The sequence below is a fragment of the Rhinatrema bivittatum genome, chromosome 8 (genome assembly GCF_901001135.1).
Source record: "Rhinatrema bivittatum chromosome 8, aRhiBiv1.1, whole genome shotgun sequence".
Lineage (NCBI taxonomy): Eukaryota > Metazoa > Chordata > Amphibia > Gymnophiona > Rhinatrematidae > Rhinatrema > Rhinatrema bivittatum.
The window spans coordinates 14,274,381-14,295,482 of NC_042622.1; the positions used below are offsets into that span (position 1 = coordinate 14,274,381).

A 21,102-nucleotide genomic window follows, 5' to 3' on the forward strand; every position below is an offset into this window, starting at 1 on the left:
CAGCGCATTTAAATGCGATCTTTGTCTTCGGGCCGTGGTGACGTGAGCCTCACCACGGCCCTGCCTATCTGCCTATCGTTGCACCACATGAGCCGCCCGGGGGCATGGGGGTGGGGGGATACTAAAAAACAAATTTTAAAGGGTCGGCGCAGCCGAAAATAAAAAAGGCTCGGCATAGCCGATTAAAAAAAATAAATAATTCCCGATAGTCCATGAAACGCTGCGCGTGTCAGCAAAAATGTCTCGGGTTGTCATAGGTTAGCCATCACTGCCTTATTCAGTAAGTGGTAATAGCACGTGGAAAATGCACGGTCAAACCCCCCCCCCCCCCTCCCCCGAAACTAATAGTGCCCGCAACATGCAAATGCATGTTAATGGCCCTGTTAGTCCCGCGCGATTCACTAAGTAAAATGTACAGCCAAGCCGATTTAAACTCAGCCCTCGGCTCAAAAACCGGACGCTCAGTTTTGCTGGCGTCTGGTTTCCGAACTCGTGGCTGTCAGCGGGTTTGAGAACCGATGCCAGCAAAATTGAGCGTCAGCTGTCATACTCGCCGACAGCCGCCGCTCCTGTCAAAAAAGAGGCGCTAGGGACGCGCTAGTGTCCCTAGCGCCTCTTTTTACCGCGGGCCCTAATTTGAATATTTTTTTTTTTTTAGTGAATCGCGCATGCCGGCAGAGCGGTGCTCGCCCGCTCTCCCGAGAATTTTACTGTATCGGCCTGACAGAGAGAGAGAGAGAGACCAGTCTGGACACAGATGTAACTGGGAACAGCTTTGTTGATGTAAACTGATTATTTTGAACAAATCACAGTAAATTTTATTTGAAACAGCCAACATAGTAACATAGTAATGACAGCAGAAAAAGACCAAATGGTCCATCTCGTTAGCCCAGCAAGTTTCCTATGGTAGTAACTGCCGCTCCGTACAGGATATCCCCATGTATCTGCTGAGGGCGGCAACTGCCACTGTTACCCCTAAGCCCTATGTTAAGGGAGCAATATTTACAATCAAAACCAAGCATCTTTCAAACCCATTACAAGATTATTGCTAGCAAGTTTTTACAGGGTGCGCAGCCTTCATGATAATTCAGACAATGCTGCTTGAGTGTGCTTTGCTTTTGGACGTGGTCCGTGGAAGCTGTCCTGCGATTTGTTCCTAATGTCAGTACCCTGGATCGTAAAGGTCAGGGTTCAGCATTGGCTATCCTCTGAATCCAATTCCCCTTTTCCCCCTGCCATCAAAGCAGAGAGCGATGTTGCAGTTGAGTCACAAGCATCAAGGCTAATTAGTTAAGGGTAGTAATCCTCATGCCTTCTGATCAAGGTAGTAACTGCCACTTCATGCAGGTTACCCCCAGGCCTTCTGTTAAGGGCAGTAACTGCCACTTCATGCAGGTTACCCCCATGCATTTTTTCCTTTACTTCCAACCTCTAGCCTTTTAGGGATCCACAGTGTTTATCCCATGCCCCTTTTGAATTCCTTGACTGCTTTTGTCTTCACCATCTCTTCATGAAGGGCATTCCAGGCGTCCACCCCCCTCTCCGTGAAGAAATATTTCCTGATGCCAGCGTGTCCTGCCTGTTCCATGCAGTGCACCTACACCTAAGGGGCATCAGTACCACACAGGGAAGGGATTACGCACACACACACACACACGCCTTGGGCCTTGAAGGTCATCTCCCCCCCCTCCCCCTGGCGCAAAAGGACCGGTGACTGTACAGTTGGGTCTTAGCCCCAGGACTGAGTGTGACCCCTGCAAAGTTCAGTTAACACACTCTGGGCCTGCATGTATACTCAATAAATTGAATTATAAGGAATTGCTAATTTCTTTGTATGAGACTGATTTATGTATTTTGTGATGGGTGGAGAGTGTTATTTTGTAGACACGTAAATACTGCTTTTTACACCTCTTAATGTGCGTGGGAGATATGACTGGCAGCATGAGCAATTTATTTTTCTTTTATTATGCAATCTGATGTATTTCATTTTGTTTTATTAATGTAATATGTTAATGGATTTTACTGCTTTGGGTCCCCACTGGGGAGGAAGGCAGTATCTAAGCCTAGAAATAATCTTGTAGCTGTGTGAAGAAAACAGATGGATTCCTTTAATTCTTTTAACAAGAGCTGAACAGAATAAAGAAACACCGCCAGCACTACGGCTTCTGAATTCTATTCCCCAAAAGTTCTGGATGTTCTCCTGGCCTATCAGAAAGACGATGAGGGTTGAGGGTGTGAGGAGGGAAAAGGTTGAGAGGGCTCGCTCTTCTGAAATAAGTTCAACGTTTTTAAAGATTACGTACTTCATGGAAGAAAATGAGACAGAGACAAAATAACCAGCGTCACAACTGCTTCCGCCCCCACCCCTCCACATGCACCCCTAGTCATACATAAAATAACCAACGCATTAAATAAACATTTTGTTCATCGAAAGTATTAGAAATGTGAGCAAAAGAAATCATATACAAATTAAGACACATGTAGAAAGTGCTCTTCCAGGACATTCAAGATATTCTTAATGTAAGAATTTGACTTCCTTTACGTTGTGCATCAATCATGACATCCTTCGACGGTCCCTTAGAATAACATGGGGCTTTGGACGCATCGCAGTCTACAGTCACGTCCCCATGAAATGCGCATGCGGCTGAACTTTGTAAAATCCACCGGCGGCAGCAGCAGCGGGGGCGTGATGGAGCAGACTCGGGACTGACCTGGGAGATTCTTGTCATGATGACACTAATGAAACTTCATGCAAGGGACATCGTTGGCTGATTTTGGAGTGGTAGAACACCCAAGACCTGTACACTACAAGGAACACTGCGTTGTCTGATTATCTTTCGGGACTGACTTGCCTTACGGAAGCCGTGTACATCCATTCAAACCAAGACGCCATCAACTGTTTAAAAGTTTGAGGGGGAGCTGGGATTCAGAGGTGCACTATTCTTTTACAAACAGAGGAAATACATGACTGTACTGTAGGGAAAATATGCCCTTAGGTTATAAAGGCCTCTGAGTTTATTGATTACAGTGCCTTGCTTTACTGCAGAGTGCAAATGGCGTACGATGCTCAGGCTGTGAGTACTTTCTGGAGGGACATCGTTAGCCAGTGACATTTTAATGCCCAAGGAAGTCAGCTAATTGCCAGGAATGATACAAGCTATAACTGAAACTTAAACCGGCCCGCTCATAATACTTGAAATAAATATGCTTCTGAGAAATAGGGGTTAATAAACAAAAAACCCCAAACACTTAGAAAGAAAATAACCAAAGCTGATTCCATGGCAAGGAGGAGCACCTAGAAACCTTAAAGAGAAGCTATGGAGCTGTAACGAAGTCCTGCCCGATGGGCCTTGCTTGGAGCTGGATTTCAGAACACCCTTGAAGTGTCCCTGGGTCAATTATGTAAATCTCAGATGATGCGTGAAATCCCTTCCCCCACCAGCAATGGCATTTTAGAAACATCAAGAATGGAAAGACAGGAAACAAAACTCATGGATGGTGAAGTATAGAAAGCAGCAGAAGAGACGGTGTCAAACCATGGACGTCTTCCAGCCGGTGCCTGGGAGCTCCTTCTGCAGCATGAAATGAACACTGGTCACAGACGGATGGTGTTTTGTGCTAGACACAGAACCAACTTGTTACCATGAATGAAAAGTGTCCATGCAGTGAGGTCCAGAGCTGGACATCTACTGTCAGAACAGGCCGGGCCTGCGGGAGCTTCCTCCTTATTGCTGGTAATTTCCGTACTGGCTCTGTCCACAGAAGAGAGAGGGAAAACATCCACATTAGCAGGGACACAGGTGCAAATGTCCCATCTGACAAACTATCTGCAAAGGGAGGCTAAATGACAACGGAGGGGGTGAGGTAAGGGAGCTTAAAGTGGAGCGATGGGAGACAGAGAGAATAAGATCAAGGAGTAGAAGACAAGCAGAGGGGGGATGGTAAATGAGATGAAGCTGCAGAAAAGGAGATAGTACAGGTGAACCTAGAAATGGAGAGAAGGAGGTGAAAGATGCAAGGACAGGTGGAGAAGTGAGAAGAAGACATATATAACAGAGCGGAGACCCACTCGCCTGTTCGTATCCGTAAGGCCTCTGCTGTTGTGCCGCTGGGCCTGTCTGAGAAGCTCGGTAGGTTCCATACTGCTGGCCCTGGCCCTGCTGGTAGCCGGAGTACTGAGACGCAGCTCCTTGTGCTGGGCCTGCGAGAAGAACAATGCAACGCCGTATAAAACACCCCCTAAAGCCTTTCTGCAAAGAGAATTCAGCCACTATTATTAGCAAGCCTCAACGGTGAGGCACTGCAGAAAGACCTCGTGAGGGCAGCAGCTGAAATTGAATGTGGAAAAGTGCCAAGCGATGCCCACGGAGGGAAAAATAATCCCAGCCACAGGTTCATGATGCTGGGTGCTGTATTGGGAGTCGCCCAGGAAAAGGGCCTGGGAGTCCTTGTGCTCTGCACGCAGTGGCGGCTAAACCAACAAAGAGAACGCTAAGAATGAGCTGAAAAGGAACGGAGAATAAAACAGAAAACATTATATTGCAACTGCACCTTGAGTATTGGGCGCAGTTCTGGTCGCCCCATAATGAAGACGGCAAGTGGCACTAGAAAAGGTGCAGAGAAAGGCAGTAAAAATGATAAAGGGGATGGAACATCTCTCCTGTGATGAGAGGCTGCGCAGGCCAGGGCTCTTATTTATTTATTTATGTGCTTTATACACCGTCATTCCATGTGAAAATCACTGTACAGGTTAGACATTCATAAAGAAATGAGAACGGAGGTAGGCATAAGTACAGGTAGCAAACTAGGGAAGCACTCAGAAACAGAGGGAGCCTGGAAAAGAGAGGGGACAGGATAGACATTTATAAAATCATGAGTGGGGAGGAACGGGTAAGTAAAGGAGGATTATTTACTCTTTTAAATAAAACAAGGGGACGCTCCGTGAAACTGACACCCAGCAGATGTAAAACAGATCATGGAAAGTAGTTTTTCACTCAGCGCACGATCAAGCTGTGGCATCTGTTGCCAGAGGACGTGGTCGAGGCGATGAGCACAGCGGGGTTTAAAGGAGCTTTGGACAAGTTCCTGGAGGACAAGTCCAGAACACATTCTTAGCCAGGCAGACTAAAGGAAGCCACTGCAGTCCCTGGCAGTGAGCAACAGGAATGGGATCTGCTTTATGGGACCTGCCGGGTGCTTGTGACCCGGACTGGCCACTGTCAGAGCCAGGATGCTGGGCTCGATAGACCCTATCTGGCACTTCCTAGGTTCTTATGACTCTGATTATGCCTGTCTCACAGAGGCCTGACGTTGCACTCTGTGGGGGTGAACGGTCAGCCTGCACTCACCCAGTTGATTTCAGTCATGAGGTTGCCGTGTAACATTGTGTTTCAGTGTTGACTTGTAATGCGGCTAAAACCTTGGGTGCACTCTTCCATGGGGGTTATCCGTTGGTATAATGTACACACATTAGTGGCATGTCTACTGCAGGTGTATATATTTTTTTTAATTGAAATGTGTGCATGTGGTTTCCATCCCCTTTTTCCCTTTCTGCCCTCCCGAGATGCCTCTTTACAATGTAAGCACATTTCAAAAGGATGAACCTGACTTGGATAGAGAACAGGAAGATGTTGACAGAAAAGGAGCACATGGTCCATCCAGTCTCCCTATTTCAATGGCAGATTTAAGCAGGTTCAAGCTATTTTGTACCTGCATGCAAGGCACCTGAGCCTTTGATAATTTACCCCGGTATACCCTAGAGAAATGTCTTTCTTCCTTCCTTCAGGGTAGGGCTTTCTTCGTAGAGATTTTCAGAAACACCCCTGCTATCTTGTGGCTGTGACACCCCAGAATGAGCGCGCACCGTAGCCTTGCTGCTGTCCTGGGTAGCTCTGCTGGTTCTGGTATTGCGGCTGTGAGTATGATTGCTGCTGTCCTGCTGCACCCTGCTGGTAGCTGGCCTGCTGCTGGCTGTACTGCGAATTCCCTAGAAAAAGGCACATGGATAAGAATTAATGTTCAGGGACCACTCAAAGAAGAAACGGGTTTTACTGTCAGGAACGGGGCTGAGCAGCTGACCATCAGGCATTCATTTACATTTACATTACATTTATTATTATTTATGAATCGCCTAACACTAAAAGGACTAGACGATGAACAAGAGTACAATCATAATATAAAATTACAAATCCAAGGACAAAGAATACAAAATAAATAATGAACAACCAAACAGCACATAACTAAAAAGAATAAACATATCATAAAAATCAATAAAATAACACGAACTAAAAATAGGCAAGGTTAAAAAGAAAAGTTTTAACTTGTTTTCTGAAACTCTTAATGGATTCACATTGCCTTATGTCAATAGGAAAAGAGTTCCAGAGGGTGGGCCCCGCAACAGAGAAGGCACATTCTCGTGTAACACGTACTCTAGCAACTCTCGGAGACCACATTGAGAAGAGCACAATGATCTTGTAGGTTGATAAAATCGCAAAATGGCATTGGCTCATGACATATTTGATTGCTTAGCAGTTTAAAAATGATCATGCCGAGCTTGTATTTAATTCTTTCATGAATTGGAAGCCAGTGTAGATCAATTAAAGTAGATGTAATGTGATTGTTTTGTCTTAAGCTAGAGAGCAAGCATTCAGGCACTGCCCCAGGAAGTTTCAGGTTATCTCCATGTTTCAAAGACATCAGACAGCCCCACATTACTTCTCTCCAAGAACCCTAAAACATGCTGCCCTGGAAAAAGCAAGAGTGAAGGGCTTACAGGTGCCATGCTCTGTGGGCACCAGGCCCATGGGACTACTGGAGGTGTTTCAGGAGAAAATGGGTAACTCCCAGCACAGGAGAACCGAAGCAAGAAATTCTGAAAATGCGGGAGGCCTGATGGAAGCAGAGCTGCCTTTAACTCCATTTTTTTGATGAATATTAGCACAATTCACTACTATTACCGAATACATATTACGGGGCAAGAACAGACTTGTAGTATAGTTAGGTAGAACACCACCGCCACAGAAGTGCACTGCAAGGGCTCACGGTGCCACGAAACAAGGTGCACAACACATGTGACTGCTGTACACACTGCTGCAGAGCAGGGACCTACAACATTTGTCTCTGCCGAACACACTGCGATAGAGAGGGGCGCACGGCACAGGCTTCCTCTCTGCTGTTAACTGTTTCCTCACCTCCTTCATAGTAATGCTGGGAGGTCTCCTCAAATGGCCTGTCATAGCCCTGCTCAGTGTAGGACGGCTGCTGGTATGTGTAATCCCCATGACCTATAAGGAACAAGTGTGTCATGGTCACTGGCCACTAATTCACAAACAGCAAATGGTCCACTCTAATTACGTTCGCCTCAGCTAGGACTGCGTGCCAGGGCTTATGCGAGCCATAGAGGTCACAGCAAGGATTCATCTGCTACCAGAAATATTAGCAAAAGCCAGAGGTGGGTAGCGTTTCCCCCCAAGTGTCTTTATCAAGGTCATAATTCTAAATATATACTAATAAGACTAATTTAATTACAGCGGATCTGCTTCTTGTACTCTGTGGCCCTTTTATCCTGTTTATGTTGACAAGCATAACGAATGACATGTGAAATCATGTATGTAAAATCTTAAAGTGATGAGCTCCTTTTATTTCACATATGTGAGACAAGGTGAAAAAGGCAGAGCAGAGTCTGATGGCAAGAAAATGAGGCAGGATCTTTCCCTAATGACCTAAGGAGGATGCACATAAGTTTTAAACTATGCACATTCTTTGCTAAAGTCTTCTAGGAATGGATGCAATGAAGTCGTGCTGTCCATACTGCTGAGTCGTAGAGAAGTCTGCACTGGATACTCACCGTCAGGGTAGTACTGCTGATTCAGAGGCTCGGCGGCGCCTTGCCCGTGGCCGTACTGCTCGCTGTAGTACTCCTCCTGGCCCATGTACTGCTGCGAGGAGCCTGCAAGGGAAGGAGCGCTCAGGAATTCCCGGATTTTCGTAAGCTTAAAGAGCAAGGGGGCCTCTTAACCCCATCTACTCCATGGCTCCAAGACCCCCCCAAAGGCAGCAAATCTAAGAACTATAGATAGGGGAAACTCAGCCAGATTCAGGGGGGTGTTCAGGAAGGCTGGAGAGACCCCCAGAAGGAGCTAGGGCACGGGGCTCATTACAATTAATGACAGCCACGGTCTCCTCGTGGGAAACCTAGCTTGCTAAAAGCACGATTGTAGCACAGCATTATGTTTTGCAAACGTAACCGGCACTGCTGTCCATATTTTCTATGGTGAGATGTAATAGAGATTACTTTTAATTAATATTCTGTTTTTGACTGCAATTCAACATCTGGCTTATTTTCTTGCCAAAAAGATGTCAGTCAGGAAGGACATCTGTCCAGAGGGGTTTCACCATTTTACAGCGGAGTACTGAGAAAACCTTATCGCTCCTCCCTCATGAAAAAGAGAAACTATGTCGCCCAGTCCTCCCTTATACAGGGCTTCCCAAACCTGTCCTGGGGACCCCACAGCCAGTCAGGCCTTCAGGATACCCACAAGGAATAGGCATGAGATACATTTGCATAGGCCGAGTCTCTATCTCATGCCTACTCCTTGTGGGTATCCTGAAGACCTGACTGTAGGGGTCCCCAGGACAGGAGTGGGGAGGCCTTCCCTATCCTTTAAGTTACCCACAGAGGCAAAGCAAGGCTACAGTACATGTGTGCGGCGTCAGTAATTCCCTGAACTGGAGCACTCCTGTCTTACCTTGCTGTGAAGGCCTGTAAGGGCCCAGTGGTCTCTGGCCCATCATGCTGTTGCCTTGGCTGCCCTGACTCATCATCCCGATGGAAGGCTGGCCCTGATAGTGCTGGCTGCCTCCTGCCGCCGAGCTGTAATGGGAGCTTGCAGCTTGCTGGTGCATCATGGAGACTAGAGGCACAGAAGGAAGACAGTGTGAGACGGGTAACCCTCCCCTCCCCCTCCCTGCCCCGCACCATCATCCATTAGTCTCTTAGTCAGCACTTATGCTCTTGGGAAACTGAAGTGTGCAGGGGGAAAATGCTGTTTCCTTTCGTTTTCTTTGTATTTCGTTTCATTTGGTTTTTTCCCCATCTATTTCCTTGATTTTGTTGGCATTATTCATTGTAAAAGGGGGTAAAGTTTATAAGATCTAGGCGGATAAAATCGGCTTTTATCTGCATTTAAAACTGCCGTCCCCTCTGCCCAATCCAAAGAAAAAGATACTGGCACCGGACATCTCCCTGATGGAGGGAAAAAGAGTGCGACCCACCCCGGCCTGGCCAGCAGGAGGGGCTATCACTGCTGCCCATGGCAGCTTGCTATTCATTTATTCTCATCACTTTAGCAGAAGGGAGCAGTTCCTGTTCAGAACCAGAGAGAGAGAAAGAAATGAAAAGCTTAGTCCTGGGCAACATGGACGTCTTTCTTTGCAGAGGTTGGAATTGCTCCTGGAGACGGACACTGCACCCTTTCTTCCTGGTCACTTACTGCCTTCCACTGTGCCCATCTATCCAGCTTTCCTTGTTTTTTAACTTAGGGTCTGCCGGTTGTGACTGGCCAGCCACTTCCCTAGCAGGTTACATTCAGGCACTGCAGGTAGACCCCTGCCCCAGAGAGCTTACAGTCCCAATTATTAACCTGAGGTAATGGAGGGGGGATCGTCACTTTCTTTTTTCATTCTAATCACGCCACAAATTCCCACCAAAAGTTGATTTTGTGCAACTAAATCTGTGAATCCATTGATACACAGTGCTTGGAATGAGCTCAAGGGAAATTAGTCTTGCAGAAAGTATTAAATGCTAACTGGGGGAAGCTGGAGAGGCTAGGACAGGGGTGGGGGGAATCAGATTTACTGAGGGCTGCAGAACGGCAGCAGTAAGACACAGAAACCTGAAAAGCAGAAGCGGAGCTTGTAGGCCAGCTCCCAGGGAAGGTGCCCTCAGACGCTGACTGACCCAGTCCTGCTCTCGCCCTACTGCAGGCCAGGGGCCACCCTAACAGGGAACATTCCAGAAAGAGCGTGGCTGCTGGGAAGGAGGTAATAAGGAAGAAGACAGTAAAACCCTAGACTTCTGAACCAGTGGCAGAATGCCTCACACAGTCTGTACAGCACAATCTCTTTCATTTGCTTTCGTTTTTTTTCTGTTCTTTTTTAACTGTTGGTTTGGGGTTGGTTTTTTTTTTTTTATTATTATTTCTACCGACTCTTAAGATTTACTGAGTTTCCCAATCAACAATGACCAGCAAGTGCCTCATTCTCCCACTATGTTATGTAATTTATTCCCTAATATACCGCTAATCGGAACATAGTCATCAAAGCGATGAACACATTAAAAACAATCTAAAATTAAAATACAAATCCCAGGGGCAGCGGGGGCTTTCTAACAGCATCTGCAGGGCTGGGCAGAGGGGCCGGCAGGCACGGTCTCCAGGTGAGGTGTGCGTCGCGCCGGTTACTGCAGAAGGTAAAAGCTCGAGCTTTTGGTCCCGGCATTAAGTGAACGGTGTGAGAGCTCGAGTTCTTTGAATCCAAACTACACTGGGATTCTCCCTCTCTCCAGAGAAACAAAGGTCAATGCACAGGTTGCAGGTGATACCTTTACTAGATGGGGCTAACCTGAAACGTCTGGGACCAGCTTTCAGGGAAGTTATCCTCCCTCCATCAGGCCAGTGTGAAACGAGGCCTCCTTATCCACCGAGCCGATGCAGGAAGTGCAACTCTCAGAATCTGGTCACCAACGGATCTGGTCAATCCAACAGGAAGGATCATCTGCAGCCTGATCACCCGCCGACTTTAAAACAGCAACATCCTCCCCTCCTTCAATACGGACATCTGCCCTTAGCAATTAGAAATTGACTGGCGTAGGGCAATAACTGCAGCAGAAGTCCCAAACCACGAGATCATGACACTTTGTTGTTAACCTCCAGGGTGGCGAATGGGCGGACAAACTGGCAGCCAGCATTCACGGTGCAATACCGGCTCTGCACGGCTGTTAATGCTGCTTCAAACATGGGGTGCCACTGATCAGGGCTGGACATCACCCAAGCCGGGCTGTAAATCAGGCTGGCCCTTCACTGCAGCTTCCAACCTTCTCTAACCTGACCGGCTGGGGATTCGGCCTGCCAGTGGTGCTGCTGCAGAGGTCAGCAGAGAGGACTGCCTCACCTGGGTTGGATGGCATGCTGAGGTTTGTTCGGGAGACATAGTTGCCTATTGCGCCTTGGCCCTGCATTGGCACATTCTGGGAACTGGGCACCGTGTGGCTGTACCCAGGCCCGGAAGCGTGACTGCTGACTGCCATGCTCATGGAAGTGGTAGGCAGAGTGCTCTGGCCTGACTGCTGCATGGACACGTGATTAGGACCTGGAAAGAAGAGCAACCAAGAGAGAGAGGTAATCCCGGTTCCAAACGCACAGAGTTAAGTGCCCTGCGGAGCACGCCTACGCTGACTGCTTCTGCTTATCTGCAAGCGGCTTTAGTGCTCGTTAAAAAGGCGTGGGAACCGAAGGCTTCCTTTCGGCTAGAAAGCAGGGAGAGCCCAGGGTTCCCCCTTGCGGGGTAACTCATTTGGACTTTAATTGGGATCACTGCAGGGCTGCAGGTCAACAGAATAGACTACAGCAGTCTTAGGGTTTCTCCCTGCATATCTTCACTGGGAAAACACCTGGAGCATATCAACGTTGTCCTTCTTACCTGAAGGCATGGGAAGACCCTGCTAGAACGACTCTTACTGCATTTTATCATTTGCGTATCATTTTGGGGTGTTTTCGTGTGACAGTTTTACTGAGTGGACTTATTTGAAGCAGATATAGAGAGAGAGGAAAGCAGGGAGATACCATCCTGATCTCGGTCCTTGGAGAAATGCAACCTGAAATTTGGGGGCTCCTTGAGCCATGCAATCAGTGATCCACAACGCCTTTCAATTTTACAATCCCTGATCCTGATTCAGAAGGGGTGCAGGGCTTGCTGTGTTGTGTATAAATATCTGTCTGATTGTCTCTTTGGACTAACAAATGCTGTGGATAGTGAATAGGATGAAGAGAGGGGATGGAGAGAGGAAGGAAAAGAGAAGATGATGAGAGAGGAGAGAAGGCAGGAATGAGCAAGAGTCCTCAGCCACAGGCCTGGCTCGGACATTTCTGCTCTTCATGGGTGGGTGGCCTTGTTATGCGGATGATCTATTTTTGCTTTTGTGTGCTGGGAGATATTTAGGCTTTGCTTGCCAGGCCTCCTAAGACAGTCACCTCACAAATGCTAGCTTGAGAGGTGAAACTATTTAAAAGATTAGCCGTGCCTTCTGGGTCCTGTGCGCATGCAGTTAGCAGTAATTAGCAATGACAAACCTTTCAAGCAGCTCCCCCTGAGGTTTCTCTAAATCCCAGGGCTCCGTTATGATGACAAAAGGGTCAAAAATGAGCCTGCACCCCAGATCTGGTTGGTCCACGTTAAGAGTGATGTCACACATGACATCACACGCACTGCTTACACACTTTTTACTTTTAAGCAGGAGGCTTAACCTCTCTCCTTTGGCAATGGTCGCAACAAAACCGTATCCATGGTGAAATCGTGCATTAATCCGCCTCCCCTTTTCCCCATTCCCGCATTGTCGTGGCGCTCACTCTCAGCCAAAAGGCCAAACCTGGCCCATCCTTACGCCATAGCTTAATCTTACATTTGTCTACCTCCCTACGCCCTTCCCACCTGTTCCTAGGGTACCCGAGAATTGCCAATTGGTTATGTCGGGCTCTCCCCAGCTCTGTTCCACTCAGCGAGGCACTTTTTTGTGCTCATACAGGGGCCGTATCACTGCAGAGGGGCAGCTTAAAGAAAACAGGCGACTGATAAACGCTGCTAACTAAATCCCTGCATGTTCCTTAAGCTGACCGAAGAGCTTGTCTGCAAGCGGCCACAGAGCGGAGGTGCTCACCGTTACTGATCTGGCTGTGCATGAGGGAGGAAGGGGGCAGGCCACCCCCGATGGTGTCACTGAGGCTGCTCTGCCCATGCAGGGACTGGTTCGATGCACTCTGGCTCATCCCTCCAGGGCCCAAGTTCATATTCTGTGTTGGTGGCTGGAAACAACAGATGACAGAACAAACCAGAGCAAAATGAAATCCTAGCAGCAGCAGCAGCAGCAGCAGTGCTTCCCTCATGTGAACTTTGCAAATTACAAACTTCCAGTTTAAAGCACACTATTATGTCACTATCAAGTTTAACTGAAAAGAGAAAAAAACTAACTCTGGTACTATATGAATAATTCAATTTTATATCAGTTTTCAGTTTATATGCCACCCTCCTCCAAAAAGGACCCAGAGTGGCTCAGGTCATCAGGAAAAACGCATCAAGACTCTAGCATAGAAATACAACACCAAAAGGCACTAAATATTCCCACCACTGCTCCTGCCCACACAGGGCGCCATCAGGGCTAGGGCCGGCCTTGCGACCACCGCAGTCTTTTGCTTGCTACAACCGGGTCCCGTTTTCAGGCGAGCAAAAACGTTATTCTCGGGTCAAATGTAGGCAATGCATTGTTGAACACTCAATCAGGCCGACGCAATACTGGCGCGTGGAAAACGGGCGCTCAGGACTGAGCGCTCGCTCTCCTAACGCGTGCCGATCCACCCCTCCGGTGTGCCACGGTAAAAGGGAGGCGCTAGGGGAAACTGTGCGCCCCTGGCGCCTCCTCGGCAGCGGGCGCCCAGGAGAGGCGGCTGACGGTGCGCGTCAGGAAAACGGACGCTCAATTCAACTAAAGCATTGGTTTTACTAACCTGACCACTGGCGAATTTTAAAATATTTTTTTTCCCTTACTCCTTTTTTCTGTTCCTCTGACATAACATCGCCACGATATTGGGTCAGAGGAACCGAAAAAGGGAACAGAAAAGTAGTATTTTCCGCTTTTCTGTTAACTTTAGGGGCTTCTCAAGAATTAACGCCTGCTCCGGGGCATTTTCGAAAGTAAAAAATGTGTGCCTTGGACGCACATTTTTTTTTTTTGCATCGGGGGTGGTGGGCGTAATAGCTAATAACTCATCAACATGAATTTACATGCGATGAGCGCTATTAGCTACGCACTGGTTAGGATGCACATTTTGGATGCGCTAATCCCCTTATTGCATAAGGGGTTTTGGCCGTGCATCCAAATTGTGTGTGTTAAGTCATGTGCTCGGCCGAGTTCACTATATTGCATCGGCCTGATTGTGGATTTCCTGAAAATCAGACCCAGAATGGCCAATTATCTGTAAATATTTGTGATATCGGACTCCCACGGAGATTTACTCCTGCAAATGGAATCAAGGCCGCCAAGCACAAACATTACCCTTTAGCACAAGTAGGAGACTGTACAACGTGTGTCTGCTTAATAACTACAAGCGGCTTTTAGTGTTTGCAGACTGCGTCAGGGCATTACAATTGGAGTCTGGAAGCATTTTCCTCAGAAACCCCTTCAGAACATTTGGCCTGTGGACTGTTAACCTCTCCGGTCTTTGCTCTCATTTGGTTTAAAATCATTTTCCCTAAGTAAACAAAGGAAACCAAGACCCGTCCTTATTATCAGAGAGAAGAAGCAGCTGTGCTCCTGGCCCGTGATGGCCACGGTGCTACTTACGGCTGGAAGCAGGGACTGCATATTCTGGTTGGAGTCTGCTATTGTCGCCAAGTACACCAGGTTTCTGTGCAAGATTTGTTGATATCTGCAGGAGCAGGCGATAATGTTAGTTAATGCTGTGCACGATTTTGCGAATTCAACACAGATTAATCTCCAGCAGTGCATCTTCGGAGCAGGGCTACTTGTTGAGGTGGCCCTCAGCAGGTCTGCTTTTCAGAAGATCCACAGTGAATATGTATGAGATATATTTGCATCTGCTTAGTACAAGAACAAGGTTTGTGCTCGTATTTTGGTTCTTCTGAAAGGCAAACTTCTTTGGGGGCCACTGTACTAGTTACAATACATAAACAGCAAATAATACGTTTGCAGAATGGAAGTGCAGCCTCCGGCATTCTCAAGCCATCAGTGATCATTATCTTTAACTGATCTGGACACATCTCTGCATCACTGACCTAGAGTCTCCATATCCATCTTCTAGCCTGCAGAGTTCCCCCTCATCTGGTCCAATCTGAAGACACCCATCCAACCCTGGGCTTGCCTTATGGCGTGCATGAAACTACAGGGCTACCGTACTCTTCAGGAGAGCAGAACTACAGATTCATGGAGGCAGCAGGGCCTGAGTGAGGTGGCAATCCCAATCTCTCTCTCTGTAATACCTATCTCCAGCCTGTCTCTGTGACTCGGAATGGCGCTCCCTTCTGGCAGAATTAGGCAAAGACCATCTCAAGGGCCCGTGCATATTCATTGTGGATATCCTGAAAACCTGACTTCTTTATGGCATTCGAGGACTGGAGTTCGCCAACACTGGGCTAGACCCATCTCCCCATACTGGACACAAGATTTTTTAAATTATATATTCAGCTAAAGGGGGAATATGGCGACTACTTTTATTGTTTTTCACACCAAAAAATAGCTTTTTAAGTTGAAAATGTACTGAAATCAAGGAGAGCTCAGTTTCCTCTTGGTCTTCATTTAGCTTTTGAGGTGCAGGCACCAATCTAAAGTCGAGAAATACTCCAGCTCTCCACAAGACTTAACAAACACTGAGGTGGGGAATATGGTTACCCTATAACTCCATGGCTATAGGGAGAAACTGAGCCAGTCCTGGTTTTCCACTCATTGCATGCTGGGTCCTGTAGTTCCTGTTCTTTAAGAAATCGGCACGCCATGTCCATGCAAGCAATGACAATAAAACCAGGACTGACTCAGTCTCTCCGCGCAGACATGGAGCTGTCTAGTAACTCTGGGGGAGAGGGGCAGTGGAGGATGGCCAGGGAGGGTCTTCCTCTTTAATGATGAGCTTAGACAGAGGACAATAAACAAGGTCACCAGCTGACCTGCCTTTACCCCATTGCATTTATGAATTTTCAATCCTTTTTTAGGGAAATCAGAACTACAAGCCCCTAAATGCTGATTTTATCCTCCCCCTCCCTGGGGGAGGATAAAATCCGCGCAGGATCAAATTGTGCCGACAAAAATGAAGCCAGTAAGCAACCCTATGTAAATAGCACAATATAGAGCTGCTGTTTGTGCAACATATAAATCTAAGAATAAGGCAGAAAAAAGAAAAATTGAATGCACATTTTCTGAAGGTAAAATATTGTGCTTTACAATTTAATTTCTAACCACATGGCACCAACAGTACTCTAGGCTAGTGGTTCTCAAACTTGTCCTGGTGAACCCTAGCCAGGCTATCCACAATGAATATTCATGAGCTAAATTTGCAGACAGAGCAGGCAGTGCGTGCAAATCTCCTTCATGAATCATGCACATTCTTTGTGGATATCCTGAAATCCTGACTGACAGTTTGGGAATCACTGCTCTAAGCCATGGAGGATAACTCTCTCTCTAACCCAGGGCTCCCCATACCTGTCCTGGGGACCCCACAACCAGACGGCTTTTCAGGATAGCCACAATGAATATGCAGGAGGCACGGTTTGCGTCCTATGGAGGCAGTGCCTGCAGGGGAAGCCCCTGTGCTAACCCATTCTGGCACCTGCAGTTCTGTATTTCTAAGGATAACAACAGGTAAAATAAAAAATAGATAGCCTATCAAAACTGTGACAGCAAGCCGGGCTAGAGAATAACCATTCAGCGAAAAGAAAAGTTCTTACACCCTGGGGCTGGTTTACAAATGTTGCCACAGAAAGATACCCAGAGAAATATTGAAGGACAAGAACTGGGCATAAAATCCAAACAAAGTCAAGAAATGGGTTTCCGCATGCGTAGTTGTTTTCCGGTAAGCGCCTGGGAAGAGCTCTCGCTGAGCAGCTTGCGCTGGACTTACTGAGTGCATTCTGCAGTTTTGCCTTTGCTCTGATAGTCCATAATACATTGTATGAGATGATGATTCTCATCCAGCATCTGGACAAAAGAAATACAAAGAAATGATGGCAGCTATTGGAGGCAGATCCCTCGGGGCCTCCCCAATCTTTCCTGGGGATCCACCGTCAGTCAGGTTTTCAAGATATCCACCACGAACATGCAGGAGATCAATTTGCATTCATTGGACTCCCAGTGTACGCAGATTTATCGTATGAATATTCATTGTAGATATCCTGAAAACCCAACTGATGGCTTGAGCAGCCCTAGAAACAGAATGACGGCAGGTAAGGACCCTATGGCATTATCTAGTTTACCCAGCCTGGTGCAATTCCACCTAGACCCTACTACTTGAACTCTGACACACAATATTAAGAGAGTCATCTAAAGCAGTGATATTTCCTTCCAGCCCTCTGAGTCCACAAATGGCTCAGGATTTTATAGGATATCCCTAATAATTATTTATTTATTTATTTATTTATTTTCTGTACTGTCATTCTGTAACAACAATCTTGATGGTTCACAGAATTAACAGAATTGTATGTAAATCTATCTCATGCATATTAATTAGAGATAGCCTGAAAATATGACCTATTTGCAGCCCTTGAGGACCGGAAGTGAATACCATCGAGTACTCAGTCTCATTTTGTGAGCCACTGTGGCGTGATTTGAATTTCTAAGATCCACATTAAAACCTTATTTTCTTAAAAATTGTCAAGTTATTTGTTTTATTTATAATGATTTTTTGACCATCTTTTTGAAAGTAAATTTTCACCCAAGTCAGCGTACAATGATATTAATCATGGGGTGGGTAGGCTAGACACCCCACTTTCTGTAATAAACTATTGGTACAGCCATCATATAGGGAACACACTAGAGTAAAAAAGTATCATTGGTATAGCTGAACTGACAGATACAATATTTAGAATTGTCTAATACTAAGTTTTTCTTCCCAAATCTGTCCCAAAGGACCCTCAGCCAATCAGGTTTTCAGGATATACACAATGAATATGCAAGAGGTAGATCTGCATACACTGCCTCCATTGCATGCAAATTTATTTCATACATATTAATTGCAAATATCCTGAAAATCTGACTGGCTGTGGGTCCTCAGCACAGGTTTGGGAACTGCTGCCATGGACATTTATTTATTTATTTAGCATTTTTATTTAATATACCGACATCCGTTGGGAACATCATATCGGTTTACATGGAACATTAAATCAGCGAAACATAGCTTTACATGGAACACAAACAAAATAAAATATTTGTAACAGTAGGCTTAGATAACATGGATATTAAATTAATTTGACATGGCTAAAATAGGAGTCGAAGGTATAAGAATAGTCAGGCCGATACAGTAAAAATAGCGGGAGAGCGGGCGAGTGCCCGCTCTCCTGGCGCACGATTCAGTAAATAAAATTATTCAAATTAGGGCCCACGTCCCTAGCGCCTCTTTTGACAGCCGACGCTCAATTTTGCGGGCGTCGGTTCCCAAACCCGCTGACAGCCACAGGTTCGGAAACCGGATGCCGGCAAAATTGAGCATCCGGTTTTCAACCCGCGGGCCGATTTTACATTTTTTTTTTTTATTTTTGATTATTTTTAACTTTCGGGACCTCCGACTTAATATCGCCTTGATATTAAGTAGGAGGGTGTACAGAAAAGCAGTTTTTACTGCTTTTCTGTACACTTTCCCAGTGCCGAGAGAAATTAACGCCTACTTTTGGGTAGGCGCTAATTTCTGAAAGTAAAATGTGCGGCTTGGCTGCACATTTTACTTTCTGTATCGCGCGGGAATAACTAATAGGGCCATCAACATGCATTTGCATGTTGCGGGCGCTATTAGTTTCGGGGGGGGGGGGGGTTGGCCACGCGTTTTTTTTCCTGGGGGGGGGGTTCGATGCGCTATTACCCCTTACTGAATAAGGGGTAAAGCTAGCGTGTCGAAAACACACGTCCAAACGCGGGTTAACAGTGGACTCCGGCGGAGCGTACTGTACTATATCGGCCTGAGTATTTGTAACAATAGGCTTGGGGTAACTATGTTAATGGATTAAGATTAAGAGAGACATAGAATGGGGAAAAAAAAGCTTTAGTATAGAGGATCCCAAACCTGTTCTGGGAAATCTCCAGTCCATCAGGTTTTCAGGTTATCCTTAATGAATATGCATGAGATAACATTTATATGCGGTGGAGGAAGTGCATGCATATTTATCTCATACATATTCACTGTGGATATCCTGAAAACCTGATAGGCTGGGGGCCCTCCAGGAAAGGTTTGGGATCCTCTGCGTTAGTACATTAGCTCTATTGGCTGTGTCATTAGAAAAATTATATGGACCTCATTAAGGGCCAATTTACAGCTCAAAAAATCATTAACCAGGCCAAAGGCAGGTGGCTGGTCAGTAGCAGTCCACCACTAGGTGGCGCTGTTCTATTGAAAAAGTGCATGTCAGATAACTTTATCGTTAGGTGCGCTGCGGCAGTCTCAGCGCCTTATTCAGAAAAAAATAATCTTTATTGAATAAGGCCCTTAGAAGATTGCGATTCCTTTCATTTCGTCAACATGAAAGTTGCAGTAGATGAGCTCTGGAGATCACACAGGTCCTTTCCCTTGCCTGCTGCAAAACACAGTGATGTCGCGCTCTTCTAACGCCAGAAAGTGCAAAGTGCGTTAGGATTCGTTTTACACACACACACACACACACACAAAAGCGCTTCTATAAAGAGAAGTATTGACTGCGAATATGACCCTGCTTTATTATCATATGGATTTCAAATTAATGCAATTTTTGCTTCCAAAGAAAATTCCTGCACTGCATGCAGAAAGACAAATGGGTTCAGGCTCTCGTCCGGAGGTTTCCACTCTGCCTGACAATGACCAAAGGGGAATTCCCGACACTTATTCAAGGTCACAGAGGGGGCTGATTCCTTGCCAGTGCCGGCTCTCAGCTCCTCCTCCCCCTCCTACACAGGAAAGAGACACCGGGGACAGCCCCCGAGCTACAGTGAGACTTCTTCACCCGATTTAGCGCTCGGATAAAGACTGCAAAATGAGTGTGAAGTTAGTTATCTGTTGAACCAACCACATGCCCCGGGAATCAGAAGGTTGTTTTTCAGTGGGGACCGCGCTCTTCCTCCGGGGCATCTTCCACTTCGCGATTCCTCTCCCACCCCGGAATCCGTAAGTTGGCCGCAGAAGCCCAGATTTCCCGAGCAGATGATTTTTCCCCGACACCTTGTGTTCGCCATAAAAAAAATAAAATAATAATAATAAAAGGCACTCCCCCCCCCCCCCATTCAAACCTATCCCCCTTTGTTTAAAATAAGAATTGCGAGAATCCTCCGGTGCCAGGCTCCGGAGCGCCGCTCGGGGCCCCGGGGCAGACAGCGGCCCCCTGCCTTCCCTCCGGCTGAGGGTCACAGGGGAGGAGGATTCATGCATTCATTCATTGCACTGGCCGCAAAGGCGAAGCTGCCAACCCTGCGCTCGGACCCGCGAAGCCGCGTGCGTGCCGACAGCAGCACAGAGCCCCGGCACGGGAAGCCAGCCCTGCAAGTTTCTGCGCACCTTGCTTTGTTCCACCTCCCTCCCCAGCTGTCCATCTTTCCAATCCTTGACATTCACTGGTTTCCTCCCAGTGAAGACTCGGGAGCACCTTAGAAATAAACCCGCCAGAGCGCAGAATAAAGGCAGAAAAGGCAACAGAAGCTTTACCTTTTGGATGGTTTGCTGGGTCACCTCCCCTTTCCCTCTCGGGCGAGCCGAAGCAAAGGCAACCGACATGTTTGTTGAAATATTTTTATTTCAATCTTAATTTTTTTTTTTATTATCTGGCCGCTATTACTGTCCAAAGGTTCTCATTCTCTGCAGCAGAGGGGGGAATTAGTGTCAATGGGATAATCTAACTTCCTTTATCCTATTACATTCATAAACTAGAATAACTTATTACATTAAGGTTTTGATAATCATGTAATGTACCTTTTCAGTAAAGATATACAGATAAAGAGAGACCTTTCAAATAAGAAATATCTAAAAACCGTGCCGCGGGTACCCCCTAAGCCGGATTGGTGCAGTCGTACTCCTTGGAGTTTCCTGTTGCTGGCAGACGGCGTCTATTCTTCGGAAGGCGTTTGCGCCGAGTGCGTGCGCTGCGGCGATGGCG

General features: G+C 46.7%; 1 protein-coding gene across 4 annotated transcripts; it reads right to left on the reverse strand.

The window, feature by feature from the left end:
• Positions 1-1,478: 1,478 nt before the first annotated feature.
• On the reverse strand, positions 1,479-21,075 carry SS18L1 (SS18L1 subunit of BAF chromatin remodeling complex). Of its 4 annotated transcripts, none has more exons than XM_029612776.1 (11): positions 20,655-20,723; positions 16,899-16,975; positions 14,612-14,696; positions 12,932-13,076; positions 11,170-11,367; positions 8,748-8,912; positions 7,847-7,948; positions 7,191-7,283; positions 5,864-5,986; positions 4,074-4,201; positions 1,479-3,752 (listed from the first exon to the last, which is right to left on the reverse strand). In XM_029612776.1, the coding sequence occupies exons 1-11, from the start codon at positions 20,721-20,723 to the stop codon at positions 3,726-3,728; spliced, it is 1,212 nt and encodes a 403-aa protein (XP_029468636.1). In that variant the 3' UTR covers positions 1,479-3,725. The 4 variants fall into 4 exon arrangements, with proteins under 4 accessions (XP_029468636.1, XP_029468639.1, XP_029468638.1 ...); XM_029612777.1 differs by lacking the exon at positions 20,655-20,723 and adding an exon at positions 20,919-21,075 and having other exon boundaries at positions 3,726-3,752; XM_029612779.1 differs by lacking the exon at positions 11,170-11,367 and having other exon boundaries at positions 20,655-20,849.
• Between the last annotated feature and the right edge of the window lie 27 nt (positions 21,076-21,102).

What these genes read in the sequence shown, in the direction of transcription:
- SS18L1 (XM_029612776.1), bottom strand. Translation starts at nt 20,723, where the DNA reads ATGTCGGTTGCCTTTGCTTCGGCTCGCCCGAGAGGGAAAGGGGAGGTG. An exon ending in CCCAGCAAACCATCCAAAAG is followed by an intron (nt 16,976 to 20,654) that starts GTAAAGCTTCTG and finishes TCTTTTGTCCAG; the next exon opens with ATGCTGGATGAGAATCATCA. An exon ending in TCAGCAGTACTACCCTGACG is followed by an intron (nt 7,284 to 7,846) that starts GTGAGTATCCAG and finishes TGTTCCTTATAG; the next exon opens with GTCATGGGGATTACACATAC.